General features: G+C 36.0%; 1 protein-coding gene across 1 annotated transcript in view; it reads right to left on the bottom strand.

The window, feature by feature from the left end:
- LOC111055492 (lysosomal alpha-glucosidase) overlaps positions 1-20238 on the bottom strand; it is a 59833-nt gene that overhangs the window by 14795 nt on the left and 24800 nt on the right. The window contains exons 6-12 of the mRNA XM_039429365.1: positions 14072-14141; positions 11912-11939; positions 11495-11715; positions 10499-10618; positions 9186-9391; positions 5848-5981; positions 671-822 (exon numbers count right to left, since the gene is read on the bottom strand). Of these exons, the coding sequence (XP_039285299.1) occupies positions 671-822; positions 5848-5981; positions 9186-9391; positions 10499-10618; positions 11495-11715; positions 11912-11939; positions 14072-14141 (931 nt within the window). The remainder of the gene's footprint in view (positions 1-670; positions 823-5847; positions 5982-9185; positions 9392-10498; positions 10619-11494; positions 11716-11911; positions 11940-14071; positions 14142-20238) is intronic.

Here is a 20238-nt window from a genome sequence, read left to right as displayed (position 1 = left end):
GAACAGAAAAATTGAATAAAACCGTTTCCAGACCTTTAGCTACAGTAATTTTCAAGATATGTGACGAAATACGCGAAACTTGGTCCCGAAAAACAAGTTCCTTTAAGGTTTGAAGCAGATTTACTATGTTAAATGTACAATAAACACAAAATATTTTCCCACAGAACTTGTAGGAAATTTAATTTTGAAGAGAAAGATGTAGAATAAGTCTATAATAGACAAACGTAACCTTGAAAAAATAATCTTTAATTACATACAAAACGCATAGAAAATAGAGAGCTTAACAGATTTTGTATATTTTTATGCGTTTGTATGTAATTATGTAAGTATGTGATTATTTTTTCAAGGTTGCGTTTGTCTATTATAAACTTATTCTATTTTCTGTAAGATTTGTAAAAAAATATTTTGTGTTTATTATACATTTAACATACGGTAGTAAATCTACTTCTCACAAATGCCTATTCTCAAATACAACTGATATCTTCCCATCGATATATTCGAATCAATAGAAGGAGAAGAAGAAAAATAATCAGCGGGAATAAGAAGAAATAACTAGTAGGCACCGACCAGGAATGGAGTGGTAGAGATCATCCCACGTTGAGAATACGTCGCCGGTCCACACACCCGAGTAATGACCTTGGCATTAGTTGTTACGAGAGCATTCACTCACAATGGCTTGATCCTCGTTATGATTGCGTGAGAAGGGATAGAAAGCACCCAGCTGCCCCCACCGCTGACACAGGGCCACTGTGGTGTTGCCGTTGAAGCCACAGATGTCAGCGCCCACCATCGGGATGCCCAAAATGTTGTACGTCAGCATGTCTGCAACCAATCAACAAGCTGATTATAAATAAGCATTTATCTATAATATAATGGAGGAAAGAATTGGCTTATAAACGTACGGGATAGGAAAATCACTAATGACGCATCATCACGTCTTAACTACTGGACTGATCAGCTTGGATTCTGCATATTGATTCTTATTGGTGAATTGTTGAGGAGGCCAAGGTCCAAGCAGGACTGTAGTGCTTCATAAGAAGAAGAAGGTAACCCGTGCTCCGCAAGGATGCATTTGAAAACTTTACCTACTGAAATCTTTAATCAATTGGCCTTTAACCATCCTTGGTAAATTAAGGGCCTGTTTCCGAGCTCGGGATTTGGCTAAGTTCTAGACTTTAAACAGCTGGAGTCAGAAAATTGGCTTCCCGAAACGGGGCGTAGTCGTAGTCATTGTCAAAGTCATGTGTAAAATCTGACAAAGCATCTATTGGAACGGTTTCACTTGTTATTCGTTCCGCTACTACGTAGACATCATGTCGTCATCATGTCTGTCTGTCTGCGCGCTGTGTCTTTTGTGCGTCTGCGCTGACCAGTGACGTCACAGTCGCGGTTCTTTGCCACTGCCCTAGTCAGCTGGTTTTCTATACTTTTATTCGTATTTTTTCGTCGGATTGTTTGCCGTTGCAATTTTAATATTTGTGCTATTCGATTTTTTAGAATTTAATCTTGTCTTTAGGCATCTTACCTTTTAGATATTTGTTACTTTTTCACCATTCGGTTGCGAGCGCTTTGCTTACGTTTCTAACACATCCGGCAGCTTGCCTTTTTCATTGTAGCTTGCAGCGTCTCCGTGTCTTTTCAATGGTGGATAGTCGAGTGTGCTTCCTGCGCTCGGTCTAAACCTTTCATCTGAATTCATCGGACTTACAAAACGTTTTTAAAGTGTGAATTATTCTTCAAATTAATTCGTTTGTTCTATTCTTCAGTGTGATTCAATTATTCATCGAGTTCTTCACTCAGTTACTCTGTCAAAATTGGATAAACTTTGTCAAAAGATTGCAACCTCGTGTGAGCGTTTCATCGCTGTTCATTTGATCTACAGAACCTTTTTAAAGTGTGAATTATTCTTCAAATTAATTCGTTTGTTCTATTCTTCAGTGTGATTCAATTATTCATCGAGTTCTTCACTCAGTTACTCTGTTAAAATTGGATAAACTTTGTCAAAATTTACAACCTCGTGTAGGCTTCAGTTGCCATTTTTCTACAATTGGCTTCACCTCGTGAACCTCAAACTTTCAAGTGCATCATCTCTACCGTTTGGGAATCAATCCAAAAATTCCACAATTTGAAGATCGGATTATTCGTTTGGAATTCTACTCGCTCCAGCCTACTTTTCCATTGGGGGATTCACCTGCTGTAGTGGACGTTCCATGCTTGTCATCGCATGGCCAATCACTTCATCGCTTGCTGATGTCCTGTTCCTGTTGGTATTGCGGAGTCATTGCCTGTCTGCCTGGCCGCATCTCCTCTTCAAAATTTTATTCAGGTTATGTAAATCGTTCTATTCAATTTTATTTACGTATGCATCATTATTGTTTTATTAATGTCTATCTTGACATTCAATTCACTAAGGCCACCGACGCCTATTAATTCATTGGATTTGACAGCTACCCTTGGCTTTACAAGTGATTTTCTGAGGCCACTGACGCCTACTAATTGTTTTATTAATGTCTATCTTGACATTCAATTCACTGAGGCCACTGACGCCTACTTATTATTTGATTAATGTCTATCTTGACATTCAATTCACTGAGGCTACTGACGCCTACTTATTATTTGATTAATGTCTATCTTGACATGCAATTCACTAAGGCCACCGACGCCTATTAATTCATTGTATTTAGCAGCTACCCTTGGCTTCACAAGTGATTTTCTGAGGCCACTGACGCCTATATAATTGTATTCAATAGTAGCAACTATTAATTTATTGGATTTGACAGCTACCCTTGGCTTTACAAGTGATTTTCTGAGGCCACTGTCGCCTATTACTCGTTCTAATTGATGTCTGTCTTGACATTCAATTCATTGAAGGCCCATGTCGCCTATATTCAACCCGGACTGTCCTCATTTGTATTTATTAGCTACCCTTAGCTCTTAAGTGATATTTTAAGGCCAGTAACGCCTATTAATTGTTAGGTCGAAGTCTATTTTGACATTCAAATCACTGAAGACCTATGCCGCATATATTTTTTATGTATGTTATTTGCTGAGCATTTTTTACAGCTTATTGTCATTTTTTAATCATTATTATTGTACCTTAGTAATAACTTTCATTATTGCACTCAATTTATATTCATTTCAGGTATCATTATTACTACCTTTGCATTTATTGTCATACTTCAATGGTCATTAATGTCATTGACCTAATTTCTTTTAAATTTTGTAGTTCTCTACATTATTTCACATGTTGTAATTTTCCCAAGATTTGACTCATTGTTTTTGTATGTGGCCATCTGCCTATTATTATTTAAAGATTCAAAGACTTAACCTACTTACAATTGCCTTTGTATGTGGCCATCTGCCTATTATTATTTTATTGATCTCAAGATATTTGATTCAATGTTTTTTGTATGTTTTATAGGCCACCTGCCTATCATTATTTTATTGATCCCAAGAAATTTGACACAATTGTTTTTGTATGTGGCCATCTGCCTACTATTATCATCTTATTATTATTAAATCTTATATTGTTGATTCATTTAGTCTTTTATTGGCGTACTTACCACACTTCAAGCTATCAGTATTTTTATGCACAGAATTCAAAGATTTATTTGTAGGTATTTATACCAACTATCATCCACAGTCCACTGCCTTGCCCTTGGATTCTGTCACATGCTTGAATTAAATTTCAAAAAAACTAGAAAATTAAACACAAAATAAAATAAAAAGAAAAAAGTGTAAAGTTTCAGCTATTTTTAATTATTTAGAAATGTTTAATTTCGTCAAGGAAAAACTTTTCCAATCATAGAAATGAGAAAATAAAAACTGCGACTACTGTTATAAAAGCTGCGTCTATGCCCCGTTTTGGAAAGCCTATTTTCTTACTCCAGCTGTTTAAAGTCTAGAACTTAGCTAAATCCCGAGCTCGGAAACCGGCCCTTAATTTACCAAGGATGGTTAAAGGCCAATTGATTAAAGATTTCAGTAGGTCAAGTTTTCAAATACATCCTTGCGAAGCACGGGTTACCTTCTTCTTACGAAGCTCTACAGCCCTGCGTGGACCTTGGCCTCCACAAAATTCACCTCCAGTCTCTTCCAGTTCCTCAATCCTAGGCACGCCAGATCTTTATCTACATCCTGCAGCCAACGTGTTCTCGGGCGACCTCTTTTCCTCGTTCCTTACATTCTTCCAACAAGCATCTGTCTCTGCATCATATTGCTCTCCATTCTTTAGAAGCCAGCTGATTCTTCTAGACTTTATGAATCATACTATATCTTTCACGGGTTACCTACTAGTCTATACCGTAATATAATAAAGGAAAGAGTTGGCTTGTACACGTACGGGATAGGAAATTCACGAATAACGCGTCATCACGTCTGAACTACTCAACTGATTAACTTTGCATATGGACTCCTAATTTACCGAGGATAGTTATAGGCATATTTTAAGTTCTTCGAGATTTCAGTAGGTCATGTTTTCACTTCCTCAAGTTTTTGACCTAAGCAGAGCTGAAGTCTTAGTTTTGACTCGATCGGCTTTTGTCTGTTTGTTTGAACCGCATTTACAGTCGCACTTATTTTTCGATTTTGATAGAATTTGGCGTACAAGTACTTTGAAACAAGGCACATCGACGTATATTGAAGGTTTTTTGAAATTTTAAGGATAATAAAAAAGGAAAAGGAGTCTCCTTTGAACGCCAATATTAGCGTAAAAATCAGACTAGAACTATTCATCATAAATCACCTGTCGAGTGGATTATTAATTGCATACAAAATATCTCAATGTAACTTAGTAAAAAATCTGCTGTTGTGTGGACTATTAGTTGCATGCAATTAATAACTGGAGGTAGTATAGTATTTCCTCCCGACTTGACCTGTTGCCAGTATGTCTTGAAGGAGATTAGCTTTTGATGTTATCATTTTTGATACACCAACCCCAACAGCCATTAGTCGTTTTCACATCGATATCTCGCCGACACGAAAGGACAGAATTTACTCTGATGGACAGTATGGACAGAGAAGTCTGTGGTTTATAACTGCTCGAGGTCTACTGTTCACAGAACTACGAGTATAATAAAGGAAAGAGTTTTCATATACATGTACGGAATAAAAAATACACGAATGACTACACGAATCATCACGTCTCAACTACTCAACTGATTAACTCGAAATTTGAAATATAGATTCTTAATTTACCGAGGATGGTTATAGGCCTATTTTCAGCTCTTCAAGATTTCGGTAGGTCAAGTTTTCAATTATAGTCTTGCAGAGCACGGGTTACATACTAGTCTATTATATAGTTCTCGTAGATAATCCCTTCTACTCTGTCAAATAATATATGGAAAAAATATATCTAAGGAATTTTGAAATAAATTAAGAATAATGTATATTTTCTAATAATGTGTATTATTGTATATTATGAACTGAATGTACGGTAATTCATATTTGAATTTGAGTCCAATGTAATGTTACTGTTTATTGTACTGTATTGTATTTATTGTGTAAATACAATTGTATTTATAATTGTTTTTATTGTGCTGTATTGTATTGTGTTGACCAGCCTATATGTCAAATTGTGATGTACTATTGAGGCTAATAAAAATATTCTATTCTATAATAAAGGAAAGAGTTGGCTTCTACACGTACGGGACAGGAAATTCAAGAATGACACAACATCACGTCTGAACTACTGAAGAGATTAACTTTGCATATAGACTCCTAATTTAGATAGGATGGTTATAGGCCTATTTTAAGTTCTTCAAGATTTCAGTAGGTCATGTTTTCACTTCCTCATGTTTTTAATAAGATCCTTGCGGAGCATCAAGAAGTAGAACCATTGGTACTGACCAGGAATGGAGTGGTAGAGATCATCCCACGTTGAGAATACGTCGCCGGTCCACACACCCGAGTAATGACCTTGGCCGATGAACGAAGAGCGACTGATCACAAACGGACGTTTCTCTCTCACTTCTGCCAAGGCACTGCAACATTAAAACACAACTACTGTATTACTAATTAGTGACAAGAGGGAAGTTTCAGGGTATAATTTATTTATTGGATGGAGTAAAAAATACAGTAGTCGGAAAAGAAAAACCAGGCTATTGCCCAAAACTTCTTCAATTTCCAAATTTTGTCTTAAATTGATGGTATGTAAATAATCATGTAGGATGCGAATATGTGTGGTTATGCATGACCAAGCGCGGAGATGAGAAACAAAATCTGAAAAGAGCAATGAGGACACTTACATTGTTCGCGTGCACTTGCTGGTTGCGTTCAGTGTGAGCATGTTTGTAACATGCAAGTTACAACGTGTTTCAATGGATCTTTCCAGATTTTACTTTTCGGCTCATGCATGATCTGACGTGCTCTTGCATATACAGAGTGAGTCATATGTATGGGAACCCTTCAATAAATTGGAGACTGTTGTAGATAACTGCAACTTTCAGGATAAGTTATTGGTTAACTTTACCTTTTGACGTACAACTGAATTTCAATCCCTCATAAGGGGGTGACTTAGGGGTTGTAGCTCGAATATTTTAAATTAATGTAAACACCCATTGTGTGGTACATCATTTTCAAGGCCTTTCTGAAACAAGAAATATGGCATCGACAAAAATGTTCTATGATACTTGTATCCAAAATAGCGGCTGATAGAAGTTTTAGTTTTTAAATAAATGAGGGGTTGTAATTCAAATATTTTGAACGCAAACACCCATTGTGTGATACATAATTTTAAAGGCCTTCTCAAAACTAGAAAGATGACATCAATAAAAATGTTCTATGATACTTTCATCTAAAATAGCGGCTGATTAAAATTTATCGATTATTTCTTTAAAAACTCAAACTTAAATCAGCCGCCATTTTGAATAAATGTATCATAGAACATTTTTATTGATGTCATCTTTCTAGTTTTGAGAAGGCCTTTAAAATGATGTATCACACAATGGGTGTTTACGTTCAAAATATTTGAATTACAACCTCTCATTTCTTTAAAAACTAAAACTTCAATCATCCGCCATTTTGGATACAAGTATCGTAGAACAGTTTTTTCGATGCCTTCTTTCTTGTTTCAAAAAGGCCTTTAAAATGATGTACCACATAATGGGTGTTTACATTTAAAATATTCGAGTTATAACCCCTAAGTCACCCCCTTATGAGGGGTTGAAATTCAGTTGTGCGTCAAAAAGGTAGAGTATTTGACTAATAACTTATCCTGAAAGATACAGTATTATATCTACAACAGTCTCCAATTTATTGAAGGGTTCCCATACATATGACTCACTCTGTATATGCAAGAGCACGTCAGATCATGCATGAGCCGAAATAGTTATTTGTGCAACTAGTGCGCAAAGTGACAGTTTGCTGCATCGAAAGAAACGTTTACGCCCGAGCCGTAGGCGAGGGCGGAATGGTTTCTTGAGTGCAGCAAACGAACTTTGCGCACGTATTTCACATTAAATTTTTCCTACAGTTACCATTGAATATGAAAAGTGGGTAATTATGGGCAAAATTGCCTGAATAATGTAGTAGTGTTTGAATGGCGGGGGGCAGCTGTGTGGTGTGTGCTGTGGTGGCACTGTGCTGTCGTTGTCCTTGGTTATAATATCTACTTAATAATTAGCGCGTTGTGCTTCGTTGCACCTCTGCTCACTATAGCAGCCACAGCAGTCACTGTTACCAACTTAATTTTGATTTTGCTGCACTGGTGCTCCATATAACCTATTAACTATTTTGCGTTGTCATGCTGCAAATCTGGAGTACGCAAAGTACTCACTTTGCGCACTAGTGCGGAAAAGTGATTCTTTGCAGCCTGCAATCAGTGCACAAATGGTCACTTTTCAGGGTATCTGTAGGAAAAATAAAATCTGTAAAGATCCACGTTGTAACTTGCATGCAGCTGCTTACACTGAACGCAACCAACAGTGCACGCGAACAATGTAAGTGTTCTCATTGCTCTTTCAGATTTTGTTTCTCATCTAAGCATATTTCACTTTTTTCTCAAAAACTACTCACACTACAGCTTCCAGACTAGTTTTATTTAATTTTTCAGATATTTTTCCATATGAATCCACTATACGTTTTTTAAAAACTAGTCCCCAAACAATTCAGTATCGGTGTATTTCACCAGAGGAACTTAATTCCGAGCGAAATCTTTCACTCTGTATAGCACGCTAATGAAGAAGCGTTTATGGATATATGTTTATAAGATTTTGTTCTTATTTTTACCTCTACTATCACTTATTAAATTATTTTACCATAATTAAGAATCACCCTGTATAGTATTCAATTTATGTAACTAAGATTCGTGACGCTGGCAGCACCTATACACAATTGCTACCAGTTTAATTCTAAGAGTGAGATTCTTTGTAAAAAAAAATTGTTATGCAAAAGGAGAATAAAGTTCATTTTCATTGTCCATAGTTACAACTTTATAAAACAGATCAACTTCAAAAACCAAACAAGACTGTAAAGAATTTGAGGTTAGGAACACTTTGTTGTCTCAGCTCGACTAGTAAGTTCAGCCGGATAGAGCCAGAAAATCCCATTCAATTCGAAAAATTGATCGGCCGGAGACGACCGTATGAACCTGTTGCAATGGACGAGCATCTATTCCTTTCTTTGTTGTAGGATCGTTCTGTGGAATTCGGTAGTTTTCGGCCGATGCTAGTTCGGACGAAAACTGTTCTAGTGGACGGCCCACCTAAAACGTAGACCTCGACGTAGACTCCACGTTATAATGACAGTATTTGATCAACTTTGGTTTTGCTATCCTTGTCTATCATTTGACAAAGCCGGTGGTACTATCCTTTTCTAGGTCCCCAACGATGCCAATTATGTTTTTGACAGTGTAGAAATATAATTAATTAATGCAGAGAATCGGCATCGCTATTCTCCTATCCTTTATCCACTGCCATTATAACGTGGACCTTACTATAGCTAGTTCGGCCGGATAGAGCCGGAAAATCCCATTCAATTCCGATCGAAAAATTGATCGGCCGGAGACGACCGTATGAACCTGTTGCAATGGACGAGCATCTATTCCTTTCTTTGTTGGGGGAACGTTCGGACGAGTTCGGTAGTTTTCGGCCGATGCTAGTTCGGACAAAAACGGTTCTAGTGGACCTCACTAGGTTCGATCAACAATTTGAACAAAAACCTATGTACAAAACGGGGAGGAGACTCACAAGCTGGTAGCAATGGCCTCGGTCATGCCGTGGAGGTTGTGTAGATCATAGTGGCGGCCCCAGGCGTGCTTGGCGGTCATGCAGAGGGTGCGACTGCGGAGAATGCCCCCGTGGATGCGCGGCACGTAGGGCGGATCTTCCACCAGGCTCGACGCGGGACAACCCGACTGGGATCCGTCTACGAAGTTGGAGGGCTCGTTCATGTCCTAAACATAAATTTATGTTTACACAATCAACAATAAATCAACTTAAATCAACATAAATTTAAAATCAAATCAATAATCTTCTATACAAATCGTGTACAATTATAAAAAAATATATAAAATACAAATGATAATGTGGGTACATAAGGTACATATTATACATTATGGAATGAGCCTACATGGGTACTGTGGCCTGTGCGTAGACTTGAGTTGGGAATTTCAAGTAGGTAGTAAATCTTCATTAAAGGAAAGGAGAAAGAAAGCCAAAATGGAGTCAATTTATAAGGGTAATTAAGATGATTCATCGTTTTGCATCATATAAAGTCAGTCTGTATTGATAGAGTCAGTAGAAGTCATGCTAATTTTGCAATCAGGTGAATCCGTCGCCCGTCAAGACCAGAGCCCCACCCTCCTCTTCCTTACTTATTTCCAACGATCTGGCAACGTTGTGGAGCTAGAAAAGGATAGCGCTATTACAAAGTGGACCTCAATGTAGTGATAGAACTGAAGTAAAATTGCCTGAATTGGAAACTGGAGTGAAATCGGAAAACTGGAATGCTAGAGCTATAAAACTGAAGTGCTTTATAGTCTGTGTAAAATAAGTTGAGACTTGGCCCTCCATCCAAAGAAATTACAAGGTTGCCAATTCTTGTAAAATTGCAACTTTCACAAATTTCCAATTCAACTTCAGAATTGGATGTAGAATATCATCCCGATATCCTAGTAGTGCTTAAAAGTTTCAGGGTTGATGAATTAAAAGGAAATTAAACTTTTATGATAAAATTGGAAACATTGCGAAGATTTGTTTTTCTTTTGAATATCACTTCTCTCAAAATTATGGGGCGTCGTAATGCGTAATAATTTTATATCAAATTAATGGGAGAGAATGTCTCCTTTCTATTGGTGTCTGGGTCATTTTTATCCGACCCATAGTTATTTTTTAATTGATGATTATGTTCGTCAATGTTGAGACATTTCGAGTAGAAAACATGAAATTTTCGACATGCTGAGAACTTTTTTGTTTCGAAAGATAAGTGAGTGGTGAAAGCGAGAAAGTTTCTCAGAAATAATTTAAATTATTTTTTCTTCAAACATTTCTAGGACACTCACAATCCAAAGTCCATCGAATTGAAACTGGTTGTCATACAGGGCCTGCAATTGTTTGAGCCAATACTTTGCAGCGTTCGGATGCGTGAAATCGGGGAATACAGTCGAATTTGGATTCCAAACCTGAAAATATCAAAATGTTCTATCAGAGGCTAGCCTACATGAATTAACTTTAATATAAACGTTGCAGTAATAAGAATTATTTATTAGTAGAAACAGAAGTACACTACAGGAATTTGATCTTTATGTTCTCAGGCTGGATTGAGACCAAACGAGTGAATACTTGTTCTAAACAAAAATCTTGAAAAACCCAGTTTTAAAGCTCTAAAGCCATTGAATTAACTTTTTTTTTTAGTTTTCAAGTTATATTGTAAATATTTATTATTTTCTTTTTAGTACCAAGTTATTTTTCATTAGAACTCTTTCCCAAACACAGACTTGTCTATGTGGGGAAAATTCACAAATGTTTTATATTCTTTTATTCATGTACTGCATTTGTAACGAATTTGTGAATAAAACTCAATTTAATTTGATTTGATTCGAACACTCTTGGAGACATAATTGATCATGCTTCTCATATGTCGGGTTGCTTCTAGTGTGTTTTATCATAGAGAAACAATAGCATAAGTAGATATCCCATGGTATAGGGAGTTTATGTCGTAACTTTTACTGTTATCTCAAGCCGATAGTCCACATAGTTCTTTCCCGTGAAGCTGTGTGACACTGGTAGTCTCTCATATTGCGCCGTTCATACACTCTCACCAGGCCAAAACAGTAAAAATCTACAATAATCGGCTTGAGATAATAGTGAAAGTTGCGACAAACTCATACCATGGGATATCTACTTACTCTATTGTTTCTCTATGGTTTTATGCTCCAGAATTCATGCTCTAGCTCTATGATCATAATAAGTAGCAACTGAAATAAAGGGTAGTTGGTAGTTTTTAATGTGCATCATAATAGTTTCCAACTTGTATTGAAATGAATGAGATGAATAACCTTTCCAATAATAGGATGCTTCCCCGTATGATCTTTGACTAGGACATCCATTTTTATGGCGTCATCATAGGGTGGATAGGTGCCTTTCGGCTCACTGGCGCTCACTCCGGGGTCCATGATCATCACAAAATGTCTGCCTTCCTGAAGAAATTGAGAAAAAAATGTCATGACGAAATTGAGAAGAAAAATTAATTCATTGTAACCAACCCAGAAATTGATATCTCAATACAACTTTCAACTGTCAGAGGAAGCAATACTAAAGTGAGATCCACGTTATAATAGCAGTGGAGAAAGATATTGTTTAATCTATATAAAAAGAAATTGAATGATTTAACTTTCTATTCACCAAATCTTATTTCGGAAAAAATGTGATGTATTAAGTAGAATAAACTCTGTTTCAACCTTTACAGCTGTTACCCCTTTTATAAAACCTTCTTGCCACATGCTGAAACAAAAGGTATACCAATTACTGGAAAGTACTTCTTTTCTACTGAAAACTAATGAGATTAGCTGCTTAAGAAATTAAGCGTTAAATTCAAATACAAGACAACCACAAATTTTCCGTTTGTTGTATGGATTAATTTAAATGGAACAGTACAAAAGGTATACCAATTACTGGAAAGTACTTCTTTTCTACTGAAAACTAATGAGATTAGCTGCTTAAGAAATTTAGCGTTGAATTCAAATACAAGACAACAACAAATTTTCCGTTTGTTGTATGGATTAATTTAAATGGAACAGTGTTGCCAATTCTCCTTGCCACTGCCTTCTATAGAGGATAGGTGATACCGGTGTATCTGATAAAATATTAACTGTTCATTTTTGTTCGTAGTTTCATTGTTTATAATAAGCTATATTTTTCTTTTTCTTTAGACATGTTTATCATACCTAGTTGTTCGACTCACTGCCGGCGCACAAGTTTTTCTTTGCAGGTAGTGCCATATTGTAATCGAGAATATTTATTTGATTAATTTGTATATAATTTTTATGGCAAATAAATGAATTTGAATTTGAAATTATATTTTACTAGCAGGTGACCCGTGCTTTGCATGAGGTGTTCTGAAATGCAATCTCCTTATGTCCAAGAAACATCAGAAAATAGGATATTTATTATTTTGTTCAAAATCACGTGGATAATCTTTATAAGAGTTTTTGTGTAGTTGAGAAGTTGATATTGTGGTAATTATTCAGTTACACATTATTAAGTATTCTTGATTATATATTATTGAGAAAATAATATATATACTACAGTGCAATCAGGTTTTATACTACAAATCGATTTTTTAATTAACATCTGTTGGAAGGAATGTTGATATCAGTCTCTCATTTTCATGTGTATAATTTACAAAACAATTAATTTGTATTAATATTTATTTGCAAAACTTCTAATATAATAATGGGTTGCCACAGATTGTCGAATAACTCATTTTTATATTTATTGAATGAAGTAAATACAATGTTTTGAAAAGTGAAGTATGACCTACAACCACCCTCGGTAAATTAAGAATCTATCTGCAAAATTTCAAGTTAATCAGTTGAGTAGTTGAGACGTGATGATGCGTCATTCGTGAGTTCCCAACCCCGTACGAGTATGAGCAATTCTTTCCTTTATTATATTATAGACTATAGATGAAAACTAATATTTTGTAGGAACACAATGCTATAGTGAGGTCCATGTTATAATGGCAGTGTAGGATTGACAATACTGTTGCTGTCCTTTTCTATCATACAACAAAACAGATAGCGCTATCTCTCTAGCTTTGCAATGTTGTCTGTTTGCTAGAATATTTTATTTTTACTTTTGACAGTGACTGTACAAAAGTAAACAAACAATTCTCAGCCGCCATTTTTTCTTCATTCTATCAAAATACTTTGGTACACAAGTCGTATAATTGATTTAAAATGTATTTTTGAAACAATGAAATAATTTTTAGACACTACCGTATGAGAAACACAAATTAAAATACCTGAAATGATATTTTAAAAGTTGATAAATAACCATCCTAGACTTCATACATGCTTCAGTTAGCCTACACGTATAAGTTAGACCTACTCGTACCGGTATAAATAATATTGAAAGGGTTATTTCAGAATTATTTCCATTGAAATTACTTCTTTTAAATAGGATTTCTATTTTTCTATTATTTTTAAAAGAAATTGGAATAGAATACCTACAAAATAACTTAATTTCTGTAGTTTTGAAATTCAGATTGGTGTATCACAGCTTTTTAAATTAGCCGCCATTTCAGTTTTGTATAGAAATAAAAATCTAATCTCAGTTATGGAAGCAAATTTTTGAATCAAATTATAAAAAAATATATATTCTAGATTAATTTGACATTAAATTGGTTATTTTATCAAGGAAATGATCATTATTATTAGATCAAATTTAATGGGATGAATTGAGTAACAGCTGTGTACACTCAGTGGCAAAATGGAGAAACTTGGCAACGTTTCCTCCTATCTTTCTTCACTGCCATTATAACGTGGACATCACTATTCACTATAGATGATCAAGTTTATCGTCTGGTGAAAAATATTATATTCAATTTGTTTAAATGCAAAAATGTTTCATACCACAGTAATACCAGCATCTAGATTCTTCTTCAGTATATTCTTTGCGTCGTCCAAATTTTGGTAGCCAAATCTGAAAAATTAAATTCAAAATTTTGTGGTAACGAGTTCTATGTTTGATTACTTTAAATTGAATCTACATTGAGACGGTTATCTGTTCAAACTTTGCTCGATATATAATATGTAGATACAACTTGACATCATATTGTTATTTATTTATTTGTGGATACAGTTACAAATCATATAAATATGATTTGAAAGGAACAACAGGCTTTGCCCAAAACTAATCCATTCCCAAATTTTGATAATAATTATTAATAACATGTCCCAAAAATAGGTTATGCTTCTACTGTAAAAAGTTGAATTTTCATCCAAAAATGTATATGAACGTTATATTATGTAGAAATTCAAACTCAGATTTCGATCCTCATGTTACCTTATGAATCTACAGTGTTTAGTGTTATAACATCATTAATTAGGTCCACATTGTTAGTTACAGTATTATGAATATTACAGTAAAATCCTGCAAATATTGTAATCTACACGGATGAGAAGAGATCTAATTGAATTTAAATATAAAATACCACCTTTTCGGTAGAGTGTTGATAGGAAGGATATATTAGGCCTCCTTTTCCAAAAATATTTAATCTGTTCAAACTCCGCAAATTTATACACATATAAAACAATATTATTTTGTAGTACCCTAATTTCAAATTGTATCATACATCATTATCATTCAATAATTCTCCAATTCATACTTTCTAAATTCAATAGAAATCTTGCTATATTGTGAGGAGGTATAAGTAAAAATTTGAATCTGAGTACCCTTTTTAAATTATTTCGTCACGACATGGTTCGGCAACTAATGCCATTTTCAATTATGTATATAAAAATTTTTTATTTAAATTAGAAAGTAGCACTAAAGAAAAAAGACAATGTGAGGAGATATATTTGTGTACAGGCCGACATATTTATATTGTAATATTTACATAATTATTTGAAGAAATCTAATACAATCTTATGCAATACAGTCTGATCACCATGAACTATAATCATAGTCATAATATTTTTTTCCTACAGATACCTTGAAAAGTGACCATTTCTGCACTGATTGCAGGCCGCAAAGAATCACTTTTCCGCACTAGTGCGCAAAGTGAGTACTTTGCGTACTCCAGATTTGCAGCATGACAACGCAAAATAGTTAGTAGGTTATATGGATCACCAGTGCAGCAAAATCAAAATTAAGTTGGTGACAGTGACTGCACTGACTCATAGTGAGGCCCGCCCACCTGACTCATGAATGGCAGTGGAGAACAGCATTGCCTTGTCTGCCTGCCATTATAAGTGCCGCCTTCATTATAGTCATTTCAATGCTTACATATCATAAACCCCCCCCCTTCAAACAGTCACATAAATGTTCAATTGAATTACTAATCATTATAATTCAATTATTATTATTCAATTTTAAATAAATTAATGTTTTTATTATGTAAAATCTGACAAAGCATTTATTGTAACGGTTCCACTTGTTACTCATTCTGCTACTACGTAGACATCATGTCGTCATTTTCCGTCTGTGCTGTCCGGTGACGTCACAGTCACGGTTCTACGGCACTGCTATAATCAAGTTGGTTTCCTATATTATTCGTTGTGTTATTTGTCGTTTCAATTTTAATATTTGTACTATTCGATTTTTTGGAATTTATTTTGGCTTTAGGCATCTTACTTTCTAGATATTTGCTACTTTTTCACCAAACGTTTGTAAACGTTTTATGTACGTGGCTGACATTTCCGCTTTCCTTTTGTTGCTAGAGCGTCGGTCTGTCTTCTTGTCTTTCAATGGTTCCTAGTCAATGAGTGCACTTACGCTCCCGGTCTAAACTTTTTCATCCAAATTCATCTGACCTACAGAACGTTTTTAAAAGTGAATTATTCTTTCAAATTAATTCGTTTATTCTATTCTTCAATTGTGTTTCAATTATTCATCGATTTCTTCACATATTTACGCTGATAAACATTGTCAAGATTGCAACCTCGTGTGGGCATTTATCGCCATTCTTCTGATCTACAGAACGTTTTTAAAAGTGAATTATTCTTTCAAATTAATTCGTTTATTCTATTCTTCAATTGTGATTCAATTATTCATCGATTTCTTCACATATTTACGCTGATAAACTTTGTCAAGTTCACAACCTCATGTGGGCATCAATTGCCATTCTTCTAACAATTGGCTTCACCTCTTGAAACTCAAACTTTCAAGTTCATCATCTCTACCGTTTGGAAATCAATCTAAAAATTCCACAACTTGAAAGTCAGATTATTCGTTTGGAATTCTACATGCTCCTGCTCACATTTCCACTGGGGGATTTGCCTGCTGTGGTGGACGCTTCCATTCGTGTCATCGCATGGCCAGATCACATCGTCGCTTGCTGATGTCCTGTTCTTTTGGGTACTGCGGATTCCTTGCCTGTCTGCCTGGCTGCATCTCTTCTTCAAAATTTTATTCAGGTTACGTAAATCGTTCTATTCAATTTTCATTTACGCATGTATTACATAATTGTTCATAAAATGCTACAGCGTTTCAATAATGGACCACACTCTCTATTTCTAAGTCAAACAGTTTTATATGCATTTATATAATTTTTGTAGCTATCATTCAACTTTTTCAGCAATTAAAAACATTTAATTGTCCATACATTTGGTAATCGAGCCTATTTTCATGAATTCAATATATTACAGTGCCCGTTCATTTTTGATCCAGTGTTTACCTAGGATAATTGTTATTTGGACCAATTGGATAAAAATTGGTCCTCCAGCCCGTTCATTTTTGATCCAGTGTTTACCTAGGATAATTGTTAATTGGACCAATTGGATAAAATTTGGTCCTCCAGCCCGTTCATTTTTGATCCAGTGTTTACCTAGGATAATTGTTAATTTTTATTACCCATTTCTTGGTCCATTGAACCTTAGGGTTTCAGTGACCGTGTGCCTAATAGTCTAGCTTGACGCCAATGATTAGGTCCCACACTAGAGTATATTTTATTCTGTTGTACCTTTGTATGTTTGTATTGTTTAATATTAAGCATTCACACACTTGTTTCAAATTTTCAGTACTGGCTGCAACTCAAAGCATGCTGTGACGTGTATGCACCAGCTATCAACTATCTTGTACCCTGAGAGACTGAACCGCACTGAACTGGTCACAGATGGCTATTGCGCATTGAGAAAACAACACACAGCAAACTACACCGCCTTGCGAGCTCACTACTTGACTTGCCGCACAACAAGCTTGATACAACTTGCCTCAAACGCACAGGCGTGCCTCTCTGCGTACTGGACCAGCGCCCAAAGTTGCTTATTGGCGCAGCAATCGCATTGCTACAGTGCAGTATTGTTTCGTTCACTCAGGTTTTTCTGTTAGTTTTTAAGCATGTCCGATCATGAGGAAGATTCACTTCCTGAGCCTTCTGCTCTTTTCAATGCAAGAGACAATTTACACCAGGAAATAGATTGGTTCATAACCAACTATAACGATTATGTTGTGGACACTGAAGCCACTTATTATCAATTGTTGACTGTCAAAAACGAAATAGGTTCACTCAGAATTAAGTATGATAAGATTCATGAACAGTTATGGAATGCAGAGTTGCAAGCACAAGATACTTCAACTCATTTTGAAATACTTAATAAGTTCATCTCCATTGCCTCTAAGGCAAACGCTGCATTAACTGCCTTTGAAAGCAGACAACGCAACAATGAGGCCACTGCTGGTGCTTCCCAGCGGCCAACATCTCAAAACTCACATTGGCAAATTTTCAGTTGCCTCAGATTCCGCTTCCACGCTTCAATGGGGAGCTTTCAAAATGGCAAGCATTCTCAAGTGCTTTTACCAATATTATTGGTAATCAGGATAATATTAATGACTCATTGAAATTTTTCTATCTTCGTCAATCACTCAGTGGTGAAGCTCTTGCTAGAGTGGAACACATTGAAGCTGACGAAAATGGTTTTCAGCTTGCATGGAACCTCTTAAGGGAGAGGTATGACAATAAGAGATTAATTGCTGCCAGGCACGTCACGGCAATTGAATCTCCTCCTACCATAAAACGTAACTGTCCACAATCATTACGGGCATTCATTGACTTTTGCAAGTCCCACATTACCACGCTCAAAGTGCTTCAACTTGGAGTCCAAATCAAGGACTTATTGTACATGCACAAAATGTTGTTGCAGTTGGATACTGCTACTGTTCGAGAATGGGAAAAGAGTGTTGGTATACACAACATTCCCACCATTGATAAATTTTGGAATTTTTTGGAATCACAATGCAAAATCATGGAAGCTGTTGCTTCAAGCTCAGCTAACCATCATCAAGGAAATGTACAGCAAAGTACATCCAACTCGGTTGGTGCTCATAGCAAGCCGAAGTTCAATCAAAATCAATCGAATGTTCAATCTAGGATGCAGGTTATCACCTCTTCTATGTCACCTTGTAGTTTTTGTAATTCTGTTGGTCATTTTCCAAATCGTTGTAATGAATTATTGAAGTTGCAGGTTACTGATCGTTGGAATGCTGTCCGTGACAAAAGGTTATGTTATAATTGCCTCAAGCCTTTCACACCCAATCATGTTTGTTCGGACAAATCGTGTACACTTTGTGGCAAGAGTCACCACACTGTTCTTCATAGGTCATATCCTCAATCACGAGACACTCAGCCTACTTCTAAGGATAAGGTAACTTCAAATGTTATTCATTCTCAATCTTTTGCTCCCTCCAAGGGTAAGAATGCTGTTTTGAATTCCGTCATGGTTCAGAATGCGGAAACAACTAAGCAAGCTGTTTCTCATGCAGAACAGCCTCAGAAGAACTCTCATGTCACAATGAGCTCCACCTCGTCACTGTGTTTGCAACAGCAATCAACTGTCGCCTTGTTACCTACTGCCGAAGTTTTGGTTCAATCTTCTAGTGGGGAATTTATTAAAGCAACCGCGCTTTTAGATTCTTGCTCTGATTGTAATTTGATGTCAACTAAGTTGGCTGAAAAATTGTCACTTGTTACTTTGTATCTAGCTCTTGAATCTTGAATCTTGAAGAATCTTGAAAATCTTGTATTCGGACACTTTGATTCATAGTGTAGGTGAGAATAAGACCAAATCATCTATTTCTCATTCAGTTTGCTTGTCTTCATCTGATCGTTTGTGGTCGGTTGAAGAAAATTGTATTGTAGTTGATAGCATATCATCTAATGTTCCTAGTGTGAACATTGATCTTTCTAAAATTTCAATTCCTGTTGAACTCAAATTAGCGGATCCATTGTTTGATCAATCTAAACCTGTAGATTTGTTACTTGGTGCTAGCATATTCGCATCTGTACTTCAGCCTGGTAAATTGTATCTAGCTCAAAACACTCCCATTCTTCAGAAAACTAGTCTAGGTTGGGTCATATTTGGTTCTTGTAAAACTATTCGTCCTATTGCAGCACCTCGTTCGTGCCTCCCTGCTTCACCTGTGGCCGCTCCCCGTAGGGTCATGTCGAATTTTCTAACTTCAAATGATGTCTCTAATCAGTTAGAGAAATCAGTTCAGGAAATCAATTCTCATTCAGTTCAGGTATTAGCTACTACTTCTTCTTATAATGATGTTATCTCAGGGATAATCAATAGTTGCTCCACTTATCACAAAATTGTTCGTACAACGGCGTATGTTCTACGGTTCATTCATAATTGTAGGAAACAAAATTCAGTCGCTCCGCACTTTGGTCAATTAGCTATCTCTGAAATTTCAGAAGCTGAAAATTGTATCTTCAAATCCATTCAAGAAGAGGCTTTCTCTGCTGAACTTAAAGCATTGCGTCAAAATCAGGAGCTATTGCCTAATAGCTCTATTAAAGCCTTGTCACCATTCATTCACTCAGATTCACTGCTCAGAGTTGGTGGACGTTTGCAAAATGCAAATGCTTCCTTTGATTATAAACATCAAATATTGTTGCCCAGCAATCACAAATTCACTCGTGCATTGATTGTTGCTCACCATCGTCGTCTAAGTCATGCTGGTGTGCAGGCCACCATGGCCAGTGTAAGACAACGATTTTGGTTTCCCTCCACCCGTCGCACCATCAAAAGTGTATTGCGGCATTGCATAATGTGTTTTCACTTTTCGGCTCTTCGTT

Source organism: Nilaparvata lugens, chromosome 5 (assembly GCF_014356525.2).
Source record: "Nilaparvata lugens isolate BPH chromosome 5, ASM1435652v1, whole genome shotgun sequence".
NCBI lineage: Eukaryota > Metazoa > Arthropoda > Insecta > Hemiptera > Delphacidae > Nilaparvata > Nilaparvata lugens.
Note: the sequence above shows the minus strand (reverse complement) of the source record. Positions and strands in the feature narration are given on the sequence as shown.